Source organism: Rhinolophus sinicus, chromosome 4 (assembly GCF_057876585.1).
Source record: "Rhinolophus sinicus isolate RSI-liver-muscle chromosome 4, RSI-T2T, whole genome shotgun sequence".
NCBI lineage: Eukaryota > Metazoa > Chordata > Mammalia > Chiroptera > Rhinolophidae > Rhinolophus > Rhinolophus sinicus.
The window spans coordinates 64,865,664-64,892,296 of record NC_142504.1 but is presented as its reverse complement, the minus strand read 5'-3'; the positions used below and the strand labels follow the sequence as shown (position 1 = coordinate 64,892,296).

Here is a 26,633-nt window from a genome sequence, read left to right as displayed (position 1 = left end):
TTTCTTTCTTAAAAAAAAAAAAGGAACAGAGAACTTATTCTCACATCACCATAGTGATACAATTGATGATTGAATTTAAAACGGAATATGCAAATATAAATTTTTAAAAAACAAGTAGTAGTATGGGCATTGACAATAATAGTTAGGATTCAGATCTTGCCAAGAGCCACGGATAAAAACCTCCTTGAGAGTGAGACTCTGGGGCATGAGGTCAAGACTTCCCTTCCAGGCTTGTGAGGAATAAAACACCAAAGTTTTGTTTATGCTTCCTTAACTGTGGGCCTGGCAGAATCATAGAAACCAGTTCCCATCTAGACTGCACAATTTACGTTAATCCTAATTCCTTCAACTTTGCTTTTTTAGTCTATTTTCAGACACATGAGAATCAAGTTGAATCAGTAACCTTTGTCGCTTAATAACTGTCTTGTTTTTCCTCTACACTCAGATTTTGAGATGGGTGGTTGTAAGGGATTTCAAAAACAAGTAATATTTGGATAACATTTGTTAACCAATAAACGGCTGCCACGTTTTTTTATGTTGCCAAATAAGATGTTAAAGGACTATAAGCTGCTTCCATCTCCCATCTCCATCCCTTCATAAAAGAAAAGACATTTCAATGTCAAATCAGTGAAGGAACATGACCTCAGAGTAACGCCCTGGGACCAGGAGACTCTGGTCATCTTGTCCAACCCACTAGATTTTTAATTCCTTAGGGAGTGTGTATAATTCATCCTTAAGTGCCCAGCTCTTAGATGAGTGTTCTTGCATAAAGTCGGTGCTCAGTTAAGTGCTATTTGAAATAAATGAACTGACAGAACAGAAGCCCCATATTCAATATGGTACTAATAGGAAAGCTGACCCTGTCTCTTTAAAGTGCACATGCCACCCCACCCCAGACTCACACTCTAGAGCCTCTCTTCTTTCCCCTTGCACATTCCCAGTGTTCTGACATGTTTTCTTCTTTCCTCTCATCTAAATCGCTCTAAGGAAAAGTTCTGACTTGAATCTTGGTGTGAATCTAAGTCACTGTGCTACCTTGTTCAATAGCATTGATTTTGAACCCTAATGCTTATTATGAAGGGCATAATTCTACGTCCTGTTCAAATAACTTCTTCCATGACAGAAACCATGGACATATTTTGGGAAGCGGTACTTCCCAATGATGCCAAAATTCTGTTAAGGCTGAGCTGCTGATAAAGAATCTAGGGACAGTCTTGCAGGTCCTCAAAAGCTTAAACACAGAGGTGTCCAGCATCTCCACTCCTGGATATACAGATGGTGCCAAAAAAATGTATACACATTTTAAGAAAGGAAAAAAACTATTAAAATTGTAATACTCAATATATACCGATAACAAAAGATGAATACAAGTCACATTTGACTTCTGTAATTACAAGAGGTGCTCAAAGTGCTTATCATTAACATGCAGACACTTCAGTGTATGGCAAACTACTGTTTGAGCAACGTTGACCAAAGTGTCCACTTGTATACGTTTTTTTGGCACCCGCAGTATACCCAAGAGAATGAAAAACATATATCCAGACAAAAACTTGTGCACAAATATTCATAGCATCATTATTCTTAATCCCCAAAAAGTGCAAACAAACCAAATGTCCATCAAATGATGAATGGATAAACAAAATGTGATACATGGCACAGTGGAATATTATTCAGCAATGAAAAAGAATGAAGCCCTGATACATGCTACAACATGAATGAACATTGAAAACATTATGCTGAGTTTAAGAACCCTGACACAAAAGGTCACATATGATTCCATTTATATGAAATGTCCAGAATAGACAAATCCATAGACACAGAAAGTAGAGTAGTGGTTGCCGAGGGCTTGGGGGAGAAACGGAGAGTGACTGCGAATGGATACAGGGTTTCTTTGGGGGGATAATGGGAATGTTCTGGAATTGGATAATAGTGATGGTTGTACAGCCTGTGAATATACTAAAAACCACTGACTTGTATACTTTAAAATGGTGAACTTTACATTATATGAATTACATCTCAATCTGAAAAAAGAAAGATTACAGGGAAAGAAGGATCCAGGGCAGGAAAAGCAATGGGAACAACTGGCCAAAACTGGTGAGGGGGGCAGTCTGCTGTGGAGCCAGGGGTTCTCTGGTCAACAACAGATGAAAGTCTAAATGTGTGTTTATTAGACCTGCTTCATGTTTTACCAGCCACAGATACATGCCACTCTCCAAGCCTGCAAACAGATACATGCGAATGGAAATTCCCAAATTATAAAGCATATATACCATTTATATGGTATATAAATGAAAAGGCTACTAAGATCTATGTTATGCTATTTGGTATGCAAGGAGTGAAACTTGCTCAGGCAACTTCAAGAAAAGGGAAATTTGTTCTGAGTCTCATGGAAGCCACTGCAAGTCAGAGGCACTCGGGGAACCAGCTCTTCTGTTCCTGCTGTCTGGGCATTTTGACTTCTCTTTCCCTGTCTGCCCCTCTTGTCCCTGGCTCCTGACTGGCAGGTCCACTCCATACTCTGCAGGCCAGATCCCAGAGAAAACAGAGGGAATCAGTTTTGCTAATAGTCAGGCAGCCTGTCCCCATCTAGCCTTGTCCCCCACCCCATCACACTGCCCCACTGGCCCAGTCGGTAGCCACTTCCATGTCCCTGAAGAGAAACTGCATAGCAGCCAGGGTAGCCAGGCTACACTGTCCAACACCAGGACTGATATGCCTAGAAGAGGAGGGGAACGATCACTATAACTGAGTTTTCAATATTGTACTTTTGGTAAAAATGTGTGTCTTTGAAGCATCGAGCAAGCTGTGCAAATGACCAGAGATTATATTTGATACACAATTCCCTAGTTCCCACTGTGAACATTAAAAACAATCGCTACTGCATGATCCCCCAAAATGCATTTCCTCTAAGTCCTAATAATAAGTTATTATGTAGCCATGGAAACAGCTATTTTGGGAGAAAGAAAATCAGAGGAAATTGGATATTTAGAACAGGTTTATAAAATCAGACTTTGCTTACTGTAACTTGAAACTTCTAAAGCTCAGGGTGTAGATTCTTATGCTTTGTACCAATGTATTTACATGATAAGAGCCTCTAGGAGTACACCCATTTGAATAATTGATTTTAGAATACTCTCAAAGATAGAGAACATCCCAGAAAAAAATAAAAAGAGCAATGAGAAAGGTAAAGTGATTTTCTGCTAAGTCCCATCTGCCTTTGCCATCTGTTAGGAGTCGAGGTAACCACATCTACCCTCTCTAGCACTGATTTGAATCTCATAGCTCTCAAGTCCTTTAATCTAAGCTTTCAGGACAATTTGAAAATTATTAGCAAAATTGAAGTTTCAACTTCAAAGTTGATTTTTTGCAGGACATTTTAAAATAAATGTACTATTGAATTCATTAAATATGTAATCAACTGCCTGGGTGCACATACGCATTCTTAATTCTCATTTTGACCTTTATTTCTAGACAAATTTATGTTCAGTTTTATTTTCTCAACCTATGGAGTTGGAAATATTCCTGTTTATGGGCAGTAATTTTTTTTTTTAGGTATGAAGAATAAATTTAGTGACTGGGTATAATATAGGTAGACCAAATATCTTAGTTGGTCAACCCATGGTTATCCTTTTCTTCTATACTTTTTTGGAAACCCTCATCCTGAGAAGGAATTTTTGAGAGGGTTTGCTTAGCACCAATATTTCTGTGTGAGTAGGAAACCTACACTTTTCCTCCTGTGTCTCTCTTTTACTCTCACTCTACTACCACATTCATAACACGTCTGATACCAGATGGAAGTGTGGGGAGCTTCCCCACCAAGCAGTTCTGTGACAGCAGCTGGTTGTCCTGAAATTTAACATTATCTGCTTGGAGACAGTGTCAGACTGAATGGTTAAGGGCTCAGTCCTGTGAGATTCCTCCCACTTAGAGGCCACTTGCAAGTAGTAGGTCCCCAGGTTACCCACAACTTCTCTCTGACTTGGCTACAAATCAGAGGTTCCCATGATCTCCTCCCCCTTGGGTTTGATTATTTGCTATAGCAGCTCAGGGAAACACTTACGTTTGCCAGTTTATCAAAGGAAATGATAAAGGATATAAATGAACGATCTGAAGAAGAGGTAAATACTGTATATAAGACAGTATTCTATCATGGAACTGTGTCACATTGTCACCTATGATGACGTGACAGTTACTGTATAATGAGTGCTTGGACTCACCTGTGGGGTAGCCTTTGATAAGGCAGGGCACTGCATCCTCTGTGCCTGTGGGGACATCCCTTCACGGTTACACTGTGGGAAAGGGGCTGCATCTTCTAAACAATGTCCAGTGCTCTGCATCTCTCTAAAAAACAACACATCTGCAAGAAGTTGAAATATCTGTATAATATCTTGATAGTTTGGGTTACGTAGGTATATGCATGTGTCAAAACTCAGCAAATGTACACTTAAGATTTGTGTTACTATGGATCTAAATTTTACATTTAAAAAAACTGTGAAAAAATATTAATGTCTAGATAAAGAACTGCATGCTGGAGTATTTAGAAAGAAGTGTACTGGTGTCTGCAATTTCTTTGAAATACGTTAAAAGTAAGGTGGATAGATATGTCATTTTCTTAAGTACAGTAAAATGGTAATGACAGAGTCTAGATGGTGGGTATTCAAGCATTCACTAAAAAATTATTTCAAATGTGTTGTATCTTTGAGTTTTTTCATAATAAAATGTAGGGGGAAGAAAAATAAACATACGTATAGATGTGATCAGAAGGCGAAACCAAAATAAGTAACATAGTATAATAGCACAAGGTAACACATTGGTAGTACCCCACAAATTACAATATGGCACTTAAGACATTTGTTTGTATAAGGGGTTTTATTACAGGTCTTTTAAGTGTTTGCTGAATTCTTTGAAACACTTCCAAGAAACCCAGGAAACTCAGGTTGAAAGCCACTAAGTACTACTAACAGTGTACAGCTTGTGAATAGCGTAAGAGCAGTGTCCTGTATTTCTAAGCTTCAAAGTGCACCTGCAAAATAGCTCAGAATTATCGAAACTTACCATATGGGGGCACTCTTCTATGAACATTATGTGAATTAATATATTGCTTCTCTCACTAATCCAGAGACATATTATCCATATGACATAAAAATATATATAAATAAATAAGAGGGAAAAAATAATACAATACCACAAAATTAAAATAACAGACAGAAACATAAGGGAAAAGAATCAGTAGAGACACAGAGCTACCAGAAAACAAAAGATAAAACAGCTACAGGAAATCCTCAAACATCAGTAATGACCCTAAATGTAAATGGATTGTGCCCACCAATAAAAAGGCAAACAGTAGCAGCTTGGGTCAAAAAATAAAATCCAGGGGCCGACCCGGTGGCTCAGGTGGTTACAGCTCCATGCTCCTAACTCCGAAGACTGCCGGTTCAATTCCCACATGGGCCAGTGGGCTCTCAACCACAAAGTTGCCAGTTCAACTCCTCGAGTCCCGCAAGGGATGGTGGGCAGCGCCTCCTGCAACTAAAATTGAACACAGCACCTTGAGCTGAGCGGCCTCCCGGATGGCTCAGTTGGCTGGAGTGTGTCCTCTCAACCACAAGGTTGCCGGTTTTGACTCCCGCAAGGGATGGTGGGCTGTGCCCCCTGCAACTAGCAACGGCAACTGGACCTGGAGCTGAGCTGCGCCCTCCACAACTAAGATTGAAAGGACAACAATTTGACTTGGAAAAAAGTCCTGGAGGTACACACTGTTCCCCAATAAAGTCCTGTTCCCCTTCCCCAATAAAATATTAAAAATAAAATAAAATAAAATAAAATCCAACCATATACTGCCTTCAGGAGGCATATCTCAGCTGTATACACCAATATAGACTCAAAGTGGATGGTTGGATGATGAAACTCCAAGTAAAGGGCATCCAGAGAATAGTAGGTGTATCCATACTTATAACTGACAAAATAGATATGAAGATAAAAAAGGTAACAAGAAAAAAAAAAGGACATTTTATAATGGTAAAGAGAACAATACATCTAGAAGACATAACACTTATACAGGCACCCAATCTGGGAGTGCCAAAATATATAAAGTGGCTACTAACAAAACTAAAAAGAGAAACTGAAGAAAACACAATTATAGTAAGGGACCTAAATACCCCATTGAGAGCTATAGATCATCCAAACAGAAAATAAGGAAATATCAGCCTTAAATAACACATTAGATCAGATGGACATAATCAACATTAACAGAGCATTTCATCCGAGAACACCAGATTATACATTCTCCTCTTGTGCACATGGAACATTGTCAAGGATAGACCATATGTTGAGACACAAAACTAGCCTCAACAAATTTAAGAAGATTGAAATCATACCAATCATATTCTCCAACCAAGCATATTCTCTGGAGAATTTTGCAGAGATCAACTGCAAAATGAAAGTGAAAAAAAACCCACAAATATGTGGAGATTAAACAACATGCTGCTAAAGAATGACTGGGTCAAAGAAGAAATAAAAGGAGAGTTCAAAAGATACATAGAGACAAATTAAAATAACAACACGATATACGAGGTGTGATAGAAAAATACGGTGAATGTTTAAATAAAAAAAAATTATTACAGTAAAAGACACATTGCTGTGAATCCCCCTCAGAATACTCCCCCTTTCTTCGAACACACTTATCCCATCATTCTTGCCACTTTCTGAAGCAGTTCTGGAAGTCCTCTTTCATGAGTGTCTTTAGTCGTGCTGTTGTGGCTGCCTCAATGTCCTGAATGGATTCAAAACATTTTCCTTTCATAGTCATTTTGATTTTGGGGAAGAGCCAGAAGTTGCACACTGCCAGATCTGGTGAATAAGGTGGATATAAGGCCTGAAACAGTAAAGTGCATAGAAGAAAACATAGATACTAAACTTATGGACCTTGGTCTTAGAGAGGATTTTATGAATTTGACCTCCAAGGGAAATAAAAGCAAAAATAAATGAATGGGACTTTTATCAAACTAAAAAGCTTCTGCACAGCTAAAGAAACCATCAACAAAACAGAGACCACCAACCAAATAGGAGAAGATATTTACAAACAACACCTCTAATAAGGGGTTAATATCCAAAATATATAAAGAACTCACACAAAAACAATCCAATTAAAAAATGGGCAGAGGACCTGAACAGGCACGTCTCCCAAGAAGACATACAAATGGCCAACAGATAAATGAAAAGATGCTCAACTTCACTAGCTATCAGGGAAATGCAAATCAGAACACAATGAGATACCCCCTCACAGCAGTTAGAATGGTTATCATCAACAAGACAATTAATAACAAGTGTTGGAGAGGTTGTGAAGAAAAAGAACCCTTCATACACTGCTGGTGGGAATGTAAATTGGTACAGCCACTATGGAAAACAGTATGGAAGTTCCTCAAAAAATTAAGAATAGAGGTATCATATGACCCAGCAATCCCTTTTCAGGGTATCTACCTGAAAATATTTGAAAACACTTATCCATAAAGATATATGTACCCCTGTGTTCTTTGCAACACTATTCACAGTGGCCAAGACATGGAAACAACCAAAGTGTCCTTCGATAGATAATTGGATAAAGAAGATGTGGTGCATATACACAATGGAATATTACTCAGCCATAAGATGAAATACTGCCATTTGCGACAACATGGATGGATTTTGAAATTGGCATGCTAAGCGAAATAAGTCAAATGGAAAAAGTCGAGACCCATATGATTTCACATATCATATGTGGGATATAAAACTGAAAGCAAGAAACAAAAACAGATAATAGTGTGGTGGTTGCTAGAGGGAAACGGGTGTGGGGAGAGGTGTGAAAGGGATCAAATATATAGTGACAGAAGGAGATTTGACTTCGGTGGTGAACACGCAATGCAGTATATAGATCATTTATTATAGAATTGTACATTTGAAACCTATATAATTTTATTAACCAATGTCACTGCAATAAATTTAATAAAACTTTAATAAATTTTAAAAATTAATGAAATGAGGTGAGTTTGGATTAGGTAAATTTTTTTTTAAGTCTATTATTTCTACTTCATAGAGGAGGAAACAAAAGCACAGGAATACACCATGCCAGACTATTACTTGATTTATCCAGGATTTCAAATTTTAAACCTAAAATCTGTGAAGACTATTGGAGGTTAAAAGTTCAACAAATATTTGTGAGCATCCAATGTCAGGCACTCGCAGATGCCAACTTATAAAGATGATGAGGCCTGGCTCTAAAGCTTATAAATAAGTGGGCTGTCACAGGGCAACCATTTTCCACATTCTAAAGTCACTCTCACCAATTTTACATTCTTAATTAATTTATATCTTGAACGTGGTTTGTAAATGAAAGCCAGGATAGTTGTTTTTCTATAAAGTTCCTCATGGTTCAAGAAAGTAAAAAGGTAATTTACGAAAGGGGAAAACATATGTAAATTATGTATCAGATAAGAGAATTGTATCTAGAATACATAAAGAACTCTTACAACTCAATAATAAAAAGATGAATAAGTCTATCTTTAATTATAATTTTATCAATGTTTAAATGAGCAAAGGATCAGAATAGACATTTCCCCAATAAGATATATAAAGGGCCATTAAGCTCATGAAAAAATGCTCAAAATCATTAGCCATTAGGGAAATGCAAATCAAAACCATAATGAGATACCATTTCACACATACTAAGAAGGGTATAATCAAAATGTCAGATAAAAACAAATGTTTGCAAGGATGTATAGAAATTGAAACCCTCATATACTGCTGGTGGGAATGAAAAATGATGCAGTCACTTTGGAAAACAGTCTGGCAGAGTTACCATATCACCCAGCAATTCTACTCCTGGCTATAGCTACCAAAAATTTTTGAAAACATACATGCACAGAAAAACTTCTAGACAAATGTTCACAGCAGCATTATTCATCATAGCCAAAAAGTGGAAATAACCCAAATGCCCATCAACTGATGGAAACGAAATGTGGCATATCTGTACAATTAAATATTATTTAACTATAAAAAGGAATGAAGTACTGATACATTGCAATATGGATGAACCTTGAAAACATTAAGCTAAGTCAAAGAAGCCAGTCACAAAAGGCCACGTATTGTATGGTTCCATTTATATGAAATGGAATAGGTATATCTGCAGTGGCAAAGTAGATTAGGGTTGCATAGGGCTCAAGCACAATGGGGTTCAGATGAGGAGTAACTGCTTAAATGGGTACAAGGTTTCTTTTTGGAGGGATGAAAATGTTCTAAAAGTGATATGGAAGTGGTTGCACAACTCTGAATATGAAAAACCATTTAATTGTTCACTTTAAATGCACTTTGAGACCCCCTTTTGCAAATGTCTCGTTAGATTTTAACTTGGACATCTCAGTGAAATTAATTGGGAGACTGCTGATCATTTGAATCTGCCTAATTTCAGGGCCTTTCTATTTAGTACCAAGGGGGGGTGGGGATCAAAAAGAGACAGGCTCCATTCCAAAGGGGTGAATGATTGCTGAATAGAAGTTAATATTGTGGAAGCTAATAAAAATAAATAATACTTTTCCTTCCACCTTCTAGTTTCTTCTAGCTGGGCGAATAATCAAATTAACAGAAATTAAAGGAGAAAATCAAAATTTTAATATGTGCACACAGGGAATTCACATAGTATGAAAATTCCAAAGACAGTGAGGCAAAATTGGGTATATATGACATTTTGGACAAAGGAGAAAAGTGGGGAAATTGGGTCTTAGATTTTAAAAGTGAAAATGGGTGATTTGTAGGTAATTGAGGAAATCCAAAACACACTTGGCAGGTGAATTTTTGCTAAGCAACCCAGAAAACAATGGGACATCTGGGGTGGGGGAATCTAATCAACAGGCTCCTGCTTGGAGTGTTTCAGTTTAATCCTAAAGTGATTGTGCTAAGATTCCTGCCTGAATCAAGTTTTTCCATCTGAATCTCTTAGACAGGAAAAGGAGGTGAAGGTCAAAGGTTCTTTCTGAGTCTTTTGTTTCTTAATAACCAGCTTAAAATCAATATCCTAAAAGACAACTTTATGGTAGCAAAACTTGGGTACCCTTCAGTACTCCTTACCCTATAAAATGAATTGTCTCATCTATGTGCTTGAGTTGAGTGTGGTGACAGTATGGATACACAGCTGAGAATAGTCATTATAAGACCCAAAAAATTCAAATTTTGCATATTCTTACTTTATCTTTTTTAAATCAGTTCAAGAGAGAAAAAGGAAGAAAAGAAATAGAAAAGCAAAAATGCTGATTCAAAATACAGTTCCCATACTGAAAATATATCTTAATTTCTCTAACAAAAATCTTTATGGAAATTGGCAGGTAATTTTTGTTTTTTTCGTTTGGGTTTTTTTTAGGGGTGTTTATTTTTTCCAGCCTTAGTAAGATATAATTGACAAATAAAGACCAGTAATTTTATAAGAAGTTATTTTGATAGGATTTTGAGTTGTTCTCCGTGCAGTGCCTGACACAGCAACATCTCATTAAATATTGTTGAATGAATAACTAAATCTAATCAAGATTTTAAAACTCATTATTATGGATAGGTTACTGTACCGTTGTTGACTGTTCACATGGAATTATTGTTTACCATTGTGCCTGGACAATGCCGGCACATATTAGTTGTTCAAAAAATATTTGTTAGGAGAGACAACCAAGATGGTGCAGTAGATAAATGCTGTTTACCTTCTCTCACAACCACATCAAAATTACAACTAATCTACAAAACAGCCATTATTGAGAATCGCCTGAAATCAAGCTGAACTGAAGCCTTTCAACCAAGGACGTGCAGAAGAAGCCACCTCCATAGTGGTAGGAAGGTCAGAGACACTGGACGGTCTGGTCCAACACCCACATGTGACCTTTAAAAATCAGGAGGACTGTTTCGACTGTGGGGTCTCCCACCCTCACCCTCTAAAGGAGGGAGAGATCCCAGTCCCACCCCAGTCCAGGGTTCTAGTGCTGGGGAGAGAAGTCCCCATAAATTTTGGTTGTGTAAACCAGTGGACATTATGACTGAGTGAGACAGTGCAGCTGCACTCATAGGCACTCCTCTTAAAGGGACTGTGCGCAGCCTTACCCACCAGTGGAATCACTCGCTCTGAGCTTCAGCACTGGGGCAGCAGTGGGAAAGGAGGCAGGGACAAATGGTAGGGAATTGAGTTATCTGGCTTGGAACAGGAGCTGGAGAGTTGGCTTTCTCTTGGAGGGAGGAGCTGGTGGAGGCCATTGTTTCCTTGTTGAGCCTTCCCCCTTCCCAGCGTGTGAACACTGGCGGCCACCATTTTGGAGTCTCTGCTGCTTATTTGCTCCACCCTGGCGATTTGAGACCTGGCTCCGCCCAACTTTCCACGCACATCCAGGCCACTTCCAGTGGCGTTTTCATGCAGGCCACTTGTCCTGACACAGGCTGCACTTTCCTAAGGTGTCTCAAAGGTTCCCGGAACCCAGACAAGCAGCATCTGGCTTGAGTGTGTTCTGTACCTCTGGATGAGCAGCACTAAGCCAACACTAGCAGCAGCCGGCCTTGGTTCATGGCTTGGCCTCTCAAGGTGATTCCAAGCACAGCATGGGTGGCAGCCATCTGAGGATTTCTTTCTGGCTCCCGCTGGGTGGCCCCAGGTGGGGCACAGGTAGTGGCTGAAGTAGACCTACAGTGGATCCTCTCCAAGTTGGTCCTGGGTCTGGCGCCCCCAGTGACCAGCTTCAAAACGAGCTGGAGCATCACCCTGCTGCCTCCAAGTACGACACACCCAAGGGGCAGATTGGGCAGGCACCAGAGTCCTGCTGAGGCAGATCCTATTCTGAGAAATGTAGAGTCAGCCGCTGCACAACAACTCTTCCACTATAGTCAAGGCCAGTCCTCACAACCAGTGAGGTCAGTCCCTCACATTGATGTGCAGTTATCAACCAAGGCTCAATTACAAGAGGAGGGCACATACAACCCACACAAGGGACACACCTGGAGTGCATGGCTCAGGTGACCAGAAAGACTGTGCCACTGAACCCCACAGCACACCTACTACATAAGGCCACTCTACTAAGACTGGAAGACATAGCAGCCCTACCTAATACATAGAAACAAACACAGGGAGGCAGCCAAAATGGGGAGGCAAAGAAACATGACCCAAATAGAAGAACAGAACAAAGCTCCAGAAAAAGAACTAAGCAAAATGGAGATAAGCAATCTATCAGACACAGAGTTCCAAACACTGACTATAAGAATGCTCACTGATCTCAGGGAGAACTTCAACAGAGAGATGAAAACCATAAAAAGAACCAGTCAGAAATAAAGAATACAATAATGGAAATGAAAAATATATTACAGGGAATCAACAGTAAATTAGATGAAGCAGAGGATCCAACCAGCAATGTAGAAGATAAGATAGCAGAAAACACCCAACCAGAACAGCAAAAAGTGGAAAGAATCCAAAAAATTGAGGAGAGTTTAAGGGGCCTCTGGGACAATATCAAGCATATGGACATTCACATTATAGGGGTACCAGAAGAAGAGAGAGAGCAAGGAATTGAAAACCTGTTTGAAGAAATAATGACAGAAAGCTTCCCTAACCTGGTGAAGGAAATAGACATACAAGCCCAGGAAGCACAGAGAGTCCCAAACAAAATAAATCAAAGAAGCCAACACCAAGACACATCATAATTAAAATGCCAAAGGTTAAATACAAAGAGAGAATCTTAAAAGCAGCAAGACAAAAGCAGTTAGTTACCTACAAGGGAGCCCCCATAAGACTGTCAGTTGATTTCTCAACAGAAACTTTGCAGCAAGAAGGGAGTGGTAGGAAATATTCCAAGTGATGAAAAGCAACGATATACAACCAAGATTGCTCTACCTAGCAAGGCTGTCATTTAGAATTGAAGGACAGATAAGGAGCTTCCCAGACAAGAAAAAGCTAAAGGAGTTCATCACTACCTAGGGTTTCCAGGTGGGAATTCCCACCCATTCTCAGGAATTTTTTAATTTTTTTTTTGCTTTCCCAGTCCTGAATCCCGAGATATAAATTGTTTTCTGTTCTCCATGATGAATCATTTCCACAAAGTGACGGCCAATACTACCAACCACCTGAGTTCAAGGAGCCTATTTTCCCGATTTCCCAACCAAATTTTCTCGGGATTTGGGAACGGGAAAGTGAAAATAATTCCTGAGAACGGGTGGGAATTCCCACCTGGAAACCCTATCACGACCAAACCAGTATTACAAGGAATCTTAGAGGGACTTCTTTAAGATGGGAGGGTGATAAAGGATGGGTGAAAGGGGAAGGGATTAAGAACAAATTGGGTGTTATACAGTAGTCATGGGGATGTAGGTTATAGCATAAGGAATATAGTCAACAATATCGTAATAACTAGGTATGGTGCCAGATAGGTACTAGGTCTATCAGGGTGATAGATGGGAATGGGGTTGGGGGCAGGATGAAAAAGGTGAAGGCGTTAAGAAATACAAATTTGTAGTTAATACAGTATAGGGAATATAATCAACAATGTTGTCAAGATTATGTAAGGTGCCAAATAGGCACTGAACTTATCAGGGGGATCACAAAATAGACTGTGTAGATGCCTGACCAATGTGCTGTACACCTAAAGCTGAAGTAGAATAATACTGAATGTCAACTATAACTAAATATATAGGTATATATAGTCACGGGATGTGGAGTACAACACAGGGAAGATAGTCAATGGTATTGTAACAGTTATAAAAGATGTCAGAGGGGTAGTAGCTTGGGGGGGTGAGTTATCACTTTATGAGGGTTTTAAATGTCTAACTATTATGTTGCTTTGTACACCTGAAAGTAATTTTTTTTAATTTTGTTAAATGAATGGGCTTTTATTAGGTTGGTGCAGAAGTAATTGCTGTTTTTGCAATTTTTTTTTTAACCTTTTAATCCACAATTACTTTTGCACCAAGCTAATATATTATAACTGTTCTGTTTCTGCTTTCTCTAAAAAATTAATTTCTACACAAAGTTAATTTTTCTGTAAAGCTCAGATAAAGACACAATACCTATTCATAGCAGCATTATTCAAAACAGCCAGAAAGTGGAAACAATGTAAATGTCCATCATATGATGAGTGGAGAAATAAAATGTGGTCTGTCCATACAATGGAATATTATTCAGCCATAAAAAGCAATGAAGTTCTGATACTGGCTTCTACATGGACTCCTGTAAAGCAGAATTTTCTACTACTGTCTCAGAGAAAACTGAATATTTAGTAATACGTTTTAGAGTACTTCCCTCCTCCTAATAAACAACAAGAATGTGTTCACAATATCAAGAAATGTAATTAAAGCTTTTAAAACAGGGTTTAGGCAGTAAAGAAACTGCCCTTTGATAATTTCATATTAAAAGTATTCAAAGAAAGAAAAACCTTCTTTAAGATGGTGTATGTGTCAGTAGTTAGAATTAAATGTCTTTCTTAACATCTGTGAAACAAAAATTTTAATTTGCAAGGCTGAGAGCATTTTTTAAAGAAAGGGTTTAATTGGGCCATTTCTAGCAAGAAAAAAACAAAAAACACCAGCTCCTAGAACATGAAGTCTAAACCAGCAGCAGCAGCGCCAAGTGGGAAAGGCAAACATGTCCACTGTCCTGGAAATGTTGAGCATTTTTATACGTCAAGTAGGGGGAAAAGATGTAAGCAGTTAGAATTTACACTGACTGTAGATAAAGGGGGTAGGAGAAGCTGAAGAGAGGCCAGCCCAGGGATCAGTGCAGAGTCCACAAGGAAGAAGTGTTCGTTCCTGTGAATTAGCTGTGGGCAGAAGATTGGAAAGTTTCTGTGTACACGAGAAGAGAAGCCTCCAGAGGTTTGATGGCACCTGGCTATTCTCTCTTTTAGATTATCACAGAAACAGCCACCTGGAAGTTAATCCGAAATTCCATCATATTCAGGAATGTGAACAGTTTTGTTAGTTGTTTAGCCCCTTTTTGGGGTTGATTAACCCTTTTTTGTCTTTTTTCCACTCTCTGGCCTGCTGTAATTTAATTTAGGACATCTCAGAATTTCTCCTTGTGATATGAAACTCCACTGATTACATAATAGTTAGAATCCATGATATCAACAAAAAGCTACCTTTGAAATACAAGTTTTATTCTATTATTGTATTAACTCAGCAATCTAACCACAAATATAATTCCTGTTTGCTTACAGTTTTATTCATGTGACAATTAAGTGCATGGTGTGCCATTGTTTCTTATTCTACTTGATATTAATGTGAATCTGGAGTGTTATGCACGAATCTGTGAAGAAGAAATGAAAGATTCCTCATACCAGCTACCTGAGGCAGGTGGTAATCACTAAGAAAGAAATCAGCTTTGCTATGACTCTCAGCAAAGATATATACAGTGACTAAATATATCTTCTTCTAAAGTTGACAAGACTTAATAATTTTTCCAAAAAAGGAAAAATTTTATTGTCCTTAGTTGAACATGTTTAATGACATCTCAGATCTCTTCAGATAAAAAACTCTGCGTGAGGTGAATGTAAATCATAAGGACCATTTCTGTCTGTGTCACATGGTGTGATCTGAACATGTCAGTATATTTGGCCTTTTGAAATAGAGCAGCTCACTGGGCCCCCCTCTCAGAGGCTGTCTTCCTCAGGAAGTCCTCAGGAGCTCCTTTCTCTCCCCTTGGTCAACTGCATGCTCCTCATAGTTAACAGTCTTACAGTTGTTTCCCTTGTGAGGAAGGTGGGGGTGGGAGGAGATGGTGGGACCTGCTGGGAAATGATGCTGTGGCAGATACTCAGTGGGGGGCTGCTGCAGAAATAGGAAACACCAGGATGCTTCCAATGACCAGGAACCATGTTGAATGCAATTTGTACCTGTTTTCTTATTTTATTTCATGTAAATGACATGGAAGAATTTACAGAGTTCCATATATTAGTGTAAGTTGAAATTCAGTGAGCTTTCAATTCTCTGTTAACCCCTAAACTAAAAATACATTTTCTTTCTCTTGCAGTATGCTAAGATTTATTATGAAGTATTGTTTTCCAGATGTTAATCTTAGCTAGGATTAGTTATATTTAGGACATGGTTAATCATGTCCCAAGGCAGCCTAGTGGTTCCCAAAAGAGAAATATCTGCTAGAATGCCTCACTTGTCAAATTTATCAGGAAAGCTCAGCCAGCACCACCACTGTGCCCCGATTGTGGAGAACCTTCTGAGAAGAAACACTAGGGGAAATAAATACCTCTGCTTTATGGAACATTATAAATGCATCATGTTTACCAATTACTTACCTGTCCCCCATATTGTTCATGCCCAAACCATGAACTCAGTAAATATTTGTGGAATACAGGCATCAGCTGGAAGATTCTAGCCCAACTCCATCAAATATCGTAGAACAAGAATGCATATGCATTATGTTTTAGTTCAGAATGGTTTAGTTCAAAACCATTTTAAAGTTAATACTTCTTTTAAAAATATCTATCTTTGGCCTCCTTTAGACCACAAGTGTTCACTGTCTCGCAGAGAACGGAATGCTATACCAGTGCGTTATAGAAGTATAGAAGTGATAAGAACTCTTCTGCTTTGTTAGAGGATTTTTTACATGCTAAATAGAAGTGTTAAAATAAATTATTCCTAGTAGGACTCACTAAGTTAAATTATATTTGATTTCTAATACCATTTTGCTTCCTAACTAAAGATACCAACTGAAACTAACAAAGCTTTATGTTTTGGCTCAAAAGCTTACTTGCAGCTCTTCCTTGACCAAAAGAATTGCCAGGCTTAGCTTTGCATGTGAACTAATGACTAAACTAGAATGGGAAGGACTTTAAATGGTTCTCAGAATATGCAATTGTGAGAACTAGTACTTTCTATTCTATGACCCTGGGTATTTTAAATCACTTGACCTCCTTAAGTTTAATTTGACTACATGATGCTACATGTGCGAGTGTCAGCAGTACACACTTGTTACCAGGAGCAGCAATAAGGAACAAAAACTCTGTTCTCCACCAACATCTCCCCATACTCAATCTAAAGAAGCCCTCGGGAAACTCTCAGCTTTTAACCATCTGTTTCCATTATACACAGAAGGTACTCCATGAGGAGGGTTTTAATAAGCAACAAAATGTACTGACTAATGTGCACATTAACTAATTTTTAACCTATGAGTTGTAAGATTACTGTTCAAGTTTTTTAAAAGGTTACATTAGAACAGTCAGCTTCCCGATTCCTGCAGAGGGTCCCAGACATAGCAAGGCTGACCAGGCCAGGATACAGTCCTGTCCTGTCACCCCAGGCTTGTAGTTGCGAAATCGCTTTCCATCCAGACCCATGTCTGCAGGATGATCTACTAATTTCCCAGTCGACAGCCAGGCAGCTGTTAGATAATTGCAACATGCTTCCATGCAGGGGAGTAAGCGTTTCTTAAAAAAAAAAAAAAAAAAAGTAGCATAATAAAGATTTGCAGTGAAGAATGGGAACAGTGATTGGTAAGAGGAATACATGGCATATTTCAAAGACCATAAAATATTTCAGGTCTTTGTTTTCCTTCTATAGTTTTTTAGTTTCTACTTACATTTTTCTCTCCCTTTGAGGCAGGAATCCCACCAAAGGAGTAGATTTTCTTATTACAAAATATTCTGTAAATAGTTGAGTAATACCGAAATACACTGTTTGCCTTCTCCATTTTGCTGAATCTGCTCCGCATGTTCCCCACGAGATTTGCAAACATCTATCACAAATTGCCAGAAAAAAAAAAGCAATTTATGTTAATGCATTTTTTTTCCCTCTTACTATATATGTTAGAATGAATCTATACAGATTGTTTCAGGGATTTTTTAAATTTAATTTAATTTAATGGTTTGATTTAATGGTTTGCTCAAGCCTCCCCGGGTGCTGAAATCTACCAAGGCATTATTACCAGACTATTAGGTCATAGGTACTTCTTTCCAACTTTAGAAATGAGAAAACAGGCCCGAGAAGAGAGCTAGCCTAGTCTGGGTCACACAAGTATCACACAGCTTTGCCCACGATGCACCAGAGTGCCGCCCCCACATCAGGTCAGGACCACGCTGAGTACCTCTCCCTCCTGCTTTCCTGTTGCTTCCTTTGTTGGGAAAACCCAAAAATCAAAAATCATCTTAAAATAAGAGTGAACTAAAGAGAATCTGGAGTCATTCTTTAACAAAACCGAAATGGGAAAATTAATATTTAGAGACTACATTTTTAAAGAATTCCTGCCATTAATTTTTTTTCTAAATCCAGATCATTCTTTAAAGCAAGGACTGTGGAGCCCCCTGCTGTAAACAACTAGGTGGTCATTGCTTTACTCAGCAACAAAAAGAAATCCTGGATTGTCTTTAGAAGGCAAGGGGTATTTAGATCAAATTTTCAGCCTGCCATCAAATTGGTAGGATGTTCAGTGCAGAAGGAGCAGGAGAATCCCCGTGTTAGTACAATAGTAGATGCCCCATTAGACCATTGGGACATAGGGAAGGCAGGGTTCACCTAACAGTATCCACTCCCCCCACCACCAGGAGGATAATAAACCAGACACTTACCAACACGCACAGAACAGGGCAGGCATCTGTTCACGTGCTACTTCTCTATTTCCTTCTAACTCTTTCTTTTCATTTCTAAACCTTGACATCATGTTAACATAATCAGAGGGACAATGACTTTGCAACTTCCGAAGGTTTGAGAAGTCTCAGAGTTTTAAATTATAGCTATGTTCCTGAATGAAAAGATGATACAGAGAAAAATACCAGGGGTGCCAAAAAAATGTACACATTTTAAGAGATGTTATCTATGTATTATTTTTTGAAGTTGAATTGAATTATGGTAGCAATGTGTAGTATGACTTTTGCTCATAAGATGACATTAATCAAATGAGTGCTAGTGTCATTCATTGTATTATTTTAATACAGTTTTTTCCTTTCTTAAAATGTATATACATTTTTATGGCACCCTATGTATAATATACCCAATAAAGATATGTAACATATTTTTCAAAATGGTCATCAACTGGATATATAACCAATGCCATTTCCTTTGGCTGCATTCATACCTTCAGTAGGAATTTATTGAGCATCTGTGTGTTTCAGAGGTTGACTAATGCCAGGTGCAAGGTTGTGAGCCAAAATCTCACCATAAAAGCATATAAAAGGATAGACTGCTACTGAGCAAATCAACATAAATATACACATAGATACAACTTGTGGTAAGCGAGGAGGAGCTCAGAAAGAGAATTTGAAGTATAACATTTCAAAACCACTAGAAACTGACCTATGAGAATCCAGTAATATTTTAACACACGCAGTAACATTATTTTTCATATCTAATTCTTTCCTTTTTTGTATCTTTAGATTTAGCAAATGATTCTTTTCCAGTGAGATCAAGCCACATGTCCTCTTAAATATCTCAAGCTTAAACTTTTGTATTGGTTCAAGGAAGGAAAAGAAATAGGCCATATGTGCCAAAGTATAGCATATTTTTCTTCCCCATTTTATGATAAAAATAATTAACTGGCTCAAAAAGTTATACAAGTTGCACTCTCATTAACAGTTTATGACAGTATCCATTTCTTTCTAAAAGTAGATATTATAGTTTTTGCCAATGTACTTGGTGAAAATGGTATAAGAAATAAAAATAATCATTAACTGGTTTGACTTTGACTCCTGGCTTTCTAGAAATGTCTACACTCTAATCAAAAAATTTTTACAAGCCCTAAAAATATTTTCTACTTTGACCATAAGTGTCAAAAGGCAGCGATGTTATTGTAAAAGTTCCAAATGTTCCAGTGACTATAAACTGCATATTCTTTTTTTACACATGAATTGAGTCCAGAAGGTTCTCATGTGTGATCAGAATTATCATAGGACCAAAGCCTCCTTTGATAATCTTTCATAAACCCAAAATAATCTCCCCTGTGCTGGATACATGAAAAAAAAAGCATACTAATCTGAACAGACCCTGAAGGTTTTCACCCTTGATGGAATGTAAAGAATGGAAAAACTTAAAGATAGGATGTAGATGTAGAGGAGGGGGGACATCCAGGATTATTCCTAAGAATATGACTTGAAAAACTAGGTGAATGGAAATGCCATTTTGTAAGTAGAGATAAGTAGATTTGGGGGGAAAGACTGAGTGTTCAGTAAGTTAGAGGAGCTGCAAACACTCTTGGACCCAAGGTTTTCCATCGTTAGCAGATTGTTTGGTATATGGGAGCTCAGAAGAAAATTTACTCTGGAAATGTAAACATGATAGTTGTTAGCTATAGATCATATTGAACGCAATGGGGATGGCTGGGGATGTTATAGAATAAAGGAAACAGGGGTCCTAAGGAATGTACCCAGCTCAGGGGGAAAAGGATCAGCTGGCAAATGTGAATGTCAGCCTTCTCTTCTGTTTCCACCTGCTCTGGTCTCTGAAAATACAGCTCCTAGAACTCCACCCCATTCTCTAGACTGTCTGACCAGCCTGGAGAGCAGACCTGCCATCATTCAATAAATTTAGCGTTAGGGGATGTTAACTTCTTTTAGCAACTTACTTAGGTCATATTAACCTTGCAATCAATGCAACTTCTTAATCTTCTCAGAACAGTTAGCAAATCAACTTATTTTAATCCAAAGATGTTTGTTCTTGTTAACTTACTGGATTCCCCATTGTTTTGTTAGTGGTCCCCACTGTATCTGTGGAATCCTATTTCTAACATTCACTCAGCAGATGGGTGGTCAAAGGCCAGTTGGTTAGCTCTCTATGCTTCCGTTTCCTTACCTGTAAATTGGTGTTAATAGTGTCTATCTCATAAGGTTTGTGAGGATGAGATACGTTAATTCATGTGAAATGCCCAGAACAGTGCTTGGTACATTAGTGCTTAATAAATGTTAGTTGTTATTATTCTCATAGTCTATCAAAGTTTCTCATGATTGTTTTGCAAATGCTCTCACCAAATTAGAATTTGTCATTAAGCAAACTATAGAACATGGTTAAGAAGCTGGTTTTTTAACTCCAAGGAAAAACAGGGAATCAAAAAAAAAGGGAGGGTAAGATGGGAGTGAGCAGAGAAGGGGGCATAGGTCCTAGAGCCCCACTTCAAACAGATTTCTTGTCTTTATTGGTTTTTTATATTCTGTTTTTAGAAGTGTCTCATGTGAACAAAGAGTTCTTCTTTAGGGGAGGAAAGTAATCTTGCTTAAGCTGCTAACTAGCATAATGTCCTAGCCCCTGCCAACCACAATTCAGTTCAGCAAAGCCTTATTGGATGCAATGCCTACTGTGTGCAGAGCACTAGCTGTACACAGGGAAAAAGGAATAAGACTATTCAACGCTTCCTCTTGGATTATAATTGTTAGGCACCCCCAGAAGAAATGAGTCGTGGGAGACCAAAAGTGGTCTATTAGAATTTATTTAGCATGTTTGAGCTGCGGAAGGTCAGGCTAGAAAAGACCATAACCTCCCCAAGCAAAAAGGGGTATAGAGTTTTATAGGAGGAGTTAAACGAGGTTGTTCCCCCTTCAATGTTTCAGGGGGTTTTCATTGCATTGTCTCTAGCAACAAAGGGTTTCAGGGCATGATCAAGCCCTCCAGCTCCACACCCTGGCTCCCAGGCCTCCGTCAGACCACCCAGGCTCACCCAGGCCCGCTGATCACAAGCCCCTGGGAGACAAACAAAGTACAAAGCAAGACAGGATAAGATGTTTTCTACATTCCAGGCGGCTTCTCCAGGCCTAAGGCAAACACAAGCTGACAGGTACAAGGTACAAAGCAAGACAAGATGGCTTTTAAGATAAGAAGTTTCCTGTTCCTGGCCTAAATATGGCCTAACAATAATATAATTAGGTTACCTATCCCCACAGACTTTCTGCCAGGAGGTATACCCTGTGTGCTATGGCAGAGGTACAGAGTACAGTGGCACCACAGAGGAGGGCGGAGCTGGGAGGCTTCATGGAGAAGGTGGCTTTTGAGGATGAGCAATAGGCAGAGATGAATGGGGTGGAAGCCCAGGCAGCTAGGACAGTGTACACAGAGGGAGAAGCATCAATTTTCATTCTCCACACTGATCAAATGACACAAATGATGCTCGACTTCAAGCTTCATTCTCATTTAACTGGCACATAGGGGAGGGAAAGAGTAGGAAGGGTGCCCCACTATGCCACAGAGGAGTTCAGTCTTTTTGCCCAGGTTTTGGAGCAAGAGAGTGATATAATCAGAGCTGTGTTTTAGGAAAATGCATGTGACACCAGAAAACTTTTAATTTGTGGTTCAAGACCTTTGGCAAGTTATCACAGGAGAAAGGGATGGTGAGACTCTGGATTAAAATTATCACTAAACAGAATTAGCTCTCAGTGATCATTTTCAACCTAGCTCATTAGAGCAGGTTGGGTCTTCTTATATTTTGTTATTGCTGTACCTGAGGAAAAAAGCTATAGCACATATTGCTGCCATTTGAAAGCCAGCATTTTTAAAAAGGGTTTAATACATAGTGACAGTTTTGATGTATGCAAGTGGGTGTGTGTCCTAATACTTCATGATTCTCTGCCTGCATAATTTAAAATGACAGCTTAGCCTGTCAGACTTAAATGTGAGTGAAGTTCCTTGGATATTTATAAAACATCAAATAGATGGAATCACGTCAGCAAATGATGGGGTTTTTAATTACTAAATCACAGGAGGATTTTTTGGATGATAGTTGCCTGGCAACTCACCTGTAAGCGGAGCTTCCCGCCAAGGTATACATGGAGTGGTCCATGGTTTTGAAGGTGTCTTCACCCACTGGTGAACTAATAAATAAAAACATATCGCAGGACTCTAGCCAAAATTGTAATCAAAGACTGAGACGCAGGACAATGATACAAATTTTGTTTTGTTTTTTAATGTGTTAACAATTCATGCTTTCAGGTTTCCCTGAGAAAGTGGAAGTTACCCAAGCAAAGAAAACTTTAGTCTACTGACCTGTTTGCTGGTTTTTAGCCCTCTGCCCAGACACCTTAAGGCTTGCCAAGTTTGGAGTTTGGGTATTTTTTACGTGCAGCTCTAGACACATGCTGCGTATTTCAGTAGCTATATGCCTAAGAAAGTATGTGTGAACACAAATTTTTGTGAATCTATTAATACTTTAAAAACTGAGCGGAACTCGATGCAAAGGGCGAGCGCCGTGGTCAACCACGCAGCCTCCAGCTTGACCGGGTCGGCGGGGTCCGACCGGCGCCGCCTCAGGGGGCAGCCCCTAGCGCCGTCAGCCCCAGGCCCCCACCCCCCGCCCGCCCCGGGCCGTGCGTCCCGCGGGCCCCGCCTCCCGGCGCCGGGCTCTGATGTCACCGTCTGCGCCGCGCGGCAGAAACAGGAAGTGGAACCAAAACAAAGGAGCGTCAGCCGGGTGCGGGCCTCCTTTCTGCTTCTCTTCAGCGGACGTCTGGGCTTTGGCAGCCGACTCCCAGGAGCCCTCCGACTATGTCCAACATGGAGAAACACCTCTTCAACCTAAAGTTCGCGGCCAAAGAACTGAGCAGGAGTGCCAAAAAATGCGACAAGGAGGAAAAGGCCGAAAAGGCCAAAATTAAAAAGGCCATTCAGAAGGGCAACATGGAAGTTGCGAGGATACACGCCGAAAATGCCATTCGCCAGAAGAACCAGGCGGTGAATTTCCTGAGAATGAGTGCGCGGGTCGATGCGGTAGCTGCTAGAGTCCAGACGGCGGTGACGATGGGCAAGGTGACCAAGTCAATGGCCGGGGTGGTTAAGTCGATGGACGCGACATTGAAAACCATGAATCTGGAAAAGATCTCTGCCTTGATGGACAAATTCGAGCACCAGTTTGAGACGCTGGACGTCCAAACGCAGCAAATGGAAGACACGATGAGCAACACCACGACGCTGACCACTCCCCAGAACCAGGTGGATATGCTGCTCCAGGAAATGGCAGACGAGGCCGGCCTAGACCTCAACATGGAGCTGCCGCAGGGGCAGACCGGCTCCGTGGGCACGAGCGTGGCCTCGGCGGAGCAGGATGAACTATCCCAGAGACTGGCCCGCCTGCGAGATCAAGTGTGACGACAAAACCCACTCCGAGGTTTTTTTGGCTGTAGCCGCCTTCTAAAATGCTTTCTGTGTATTAGAGAGATTCTATACACTAAAAACTTTGAACATGCCAGAATGCTGAAATGCTGTTTATTTAAAATGCTTCTACCTTTGGGTTTACAGTGCTCTCAGATACATTAAGAAATTCCAGGCTTTCTCCACCCTTAACTGGATTTTAAAGTTCTGTATAGTTTGTGATGGTGTGTATTTTTATAGCTGCCTGTTAACAGGACTAGTTAATTTGATGTACATGAATGTTTCTCAAAAATATGATCAAAACTCTAGTTTTCCACCCGAATTATCAAAATGGAGGGTGTGTTTTTTTTTAAACTTAGTGTAATTGATATATAGAATTGATATGTGCATAAAAATTAAAGAGGAGAATAATTACTTTGATTACAGGGCTGTCAACACCTCATTCAACTTAATTCATGGACAGTGCTATCTCAGTGTATCCCTTTTTTGCCATGACAATGAGACTACAGTTGACTATTAATCTGTCCTCATAACTTATATTAAAATTACCTTAGGATGTTCTTGCCTAATGCCCTCTTACTGTTCTGTAAATTTTTGTGTTGTAGTTGTTTTGTATAACTACAAAAAAATGCCACTTGACTTCCATTTATTAGATGGAAAAATTGTTCGTTTATGTTTTTATTTACTAAAGAGTTTTTTAAAAGCCTTAACAAGGTTTAACGTGACAGTTTCTTTCAAATGAACTTCTCTAACACATTTCTAGTTATTTTCTATTTCAATACATTACTTAGACTTCTTATAAAGTATGTTAATTAGCATAGCAGTTCTATTACTCTAATATTGCCAAAGAACTGTTGATTGGTTTGAGAAAACCCGGGGACTATATTTGTAGGTTTTATTTTGATTTTAACAACCAAAAATAGAAATAAAATTAGAACAGCATTTTAAGTTCTAATTATTTGTATTTATTATTTGTTCTTAAAACAAAAACCTTGGAAATATAAGTTGGAATGTTTTACTTAGCCATGCAAGTAACGAATATACATGCAACAGGTCGAAAGTCTGGGAAGAAGGTGCAGGATTGAACAGCAGGCTTGATTCTCTAAAGCTGGAGCCCAGCTGTGTTGCCTTCCATCTTTATGGAATGGCAGAGTGCATTTTCTGGCTGAAAAGTAAAGCCCGTAGCCGTCACCCACCACTTTCTCATAGCCTCAAAACATGGAGAACATTGGTTTGCTTTTGCCTTGGCAAGTATGTTAATCTAAATTAAATACTCAAAGATATTTTAAATCCCCCCTTCACTGGAAGGTGTCTCCATCGAGAATTCCAGTGTTTCAGAAAATAATTGTAGGCACTCTTCCAGGACCTTTGAAAGATTCATAACCAAGTATTTGCCATTATAACATTTTCCAGTGTGAATGAATGTGTTTAAGGGGAAAAAAAAAAAAAACAGGTACACGAGAGCTGACCTGCTTAAGAGTCTACATCTGACTGGATGTTGTTCTGAAGCCTTCTCTGTAAGAGACTTCAATTGATTGTTCCAGGTCTTTCTAGAACTTGCTTCTTTTGGTGTCGCCTCTCATCACATGATTTCACAGAGGCAGCTGTGTGAGTACAGCATGAGTCATAAGCCCTCTTTAGACTGGAAAAAAATAATTAAAACTTAAATTATAGCTTAGTATTGAACCCATTGGTAAATTGAAGACCCTTTTTTATAGTGCAAATATTCCCAACAATATGAATATATTTTGTGAGATTAAACAATGCTTGTATAAGCTTGAACTTTCTCGATATATGTTCATTTCAAACTATATGAATGTACATTTTTAGGAACCATAAATATTATTTTCAAAAGCATATTAGGCCCATGACTTATTTCCTCATTTTTGCAGTTGATGAAATCCTGAAATGTAAACCACGAAGTGTGTCAAATAAATCATTTTAAACTGCATGTCACTACATATGAATGTGCATCCTATTTAAAAAGCTTTTTAAGAAAAATAACTCAGAGGTAGATTTGGTTCAGAAAGTACGGTATTTTTCCATTCTCACCCTTATAACCTGCATTTGTTAGGTTAGCATGGAATTTCATGCATATTTCTAGAAACCCTAGCTATTCTTTACTGTAATATTAATAGTTTCTTTATGGCAAGAAGATTCTTCCTCATATAGAAACTTCCCCAGGCTAGATATAATTTACAAAAGGACCCACTCAAACATACCAAGGAACAGTTAATCTTCCATGCAACTACTGGTACAGTTTTTATTTATTTCTCCTTTTTATTTTTCTGCCTTCAAAAGCAGTTTCTAACATGGATTTAGAATACTCGTAAACTTGTATGCACTATTTAGTTTATTTCAATCAGATGATATGTGCACTATTGGAGAACTTTCTCACTAAAGTTGTTTCTTCCTGAAGGAATGTGAGTGCATGTGTGTGTGTCGATGCATGTTTTAGGTAGAGGCATGCTGAGTCTTGGCCACTGTGCTTACCCAGCTATCTTTGATTTGGAAAAGAACACCACCTAAAATAAGCGCCAGTCTGATAACCTTATTAACTAGACATAGTCACAGGGTCAGCC

At 39.0% G+C, this 26,633-nt stretch overlaps 2 protein-coding genes across 7 annotated transcripts in view; both read left to right on the top strand.

The window, feature by feature from the left end:
* GNAL (G protein subunit alpha L) overlaps window positions 1–26,633 on the top strand; it is a 202,236-nt gene that overhangs the window by 154,003 nt on the left and 21,600 nt on the right. The window lies entirely within an intron of this gene.
* CHMP1B (charged multivesicular body protein 1B) lies at window positions 23,329–26,012 on the top strand. The gene has a single exon (XM_019711359.3). It carries the CDS (start codon window positions 23,449–23,451, stop codon window positions 24,046–24,048), a length of 600 nt encoding a protein of 199 aa, XP_019566918.1. The 5' UTR covers window positions 23,329–23,448; the 3' UTR covers window positions 24,049–26,012.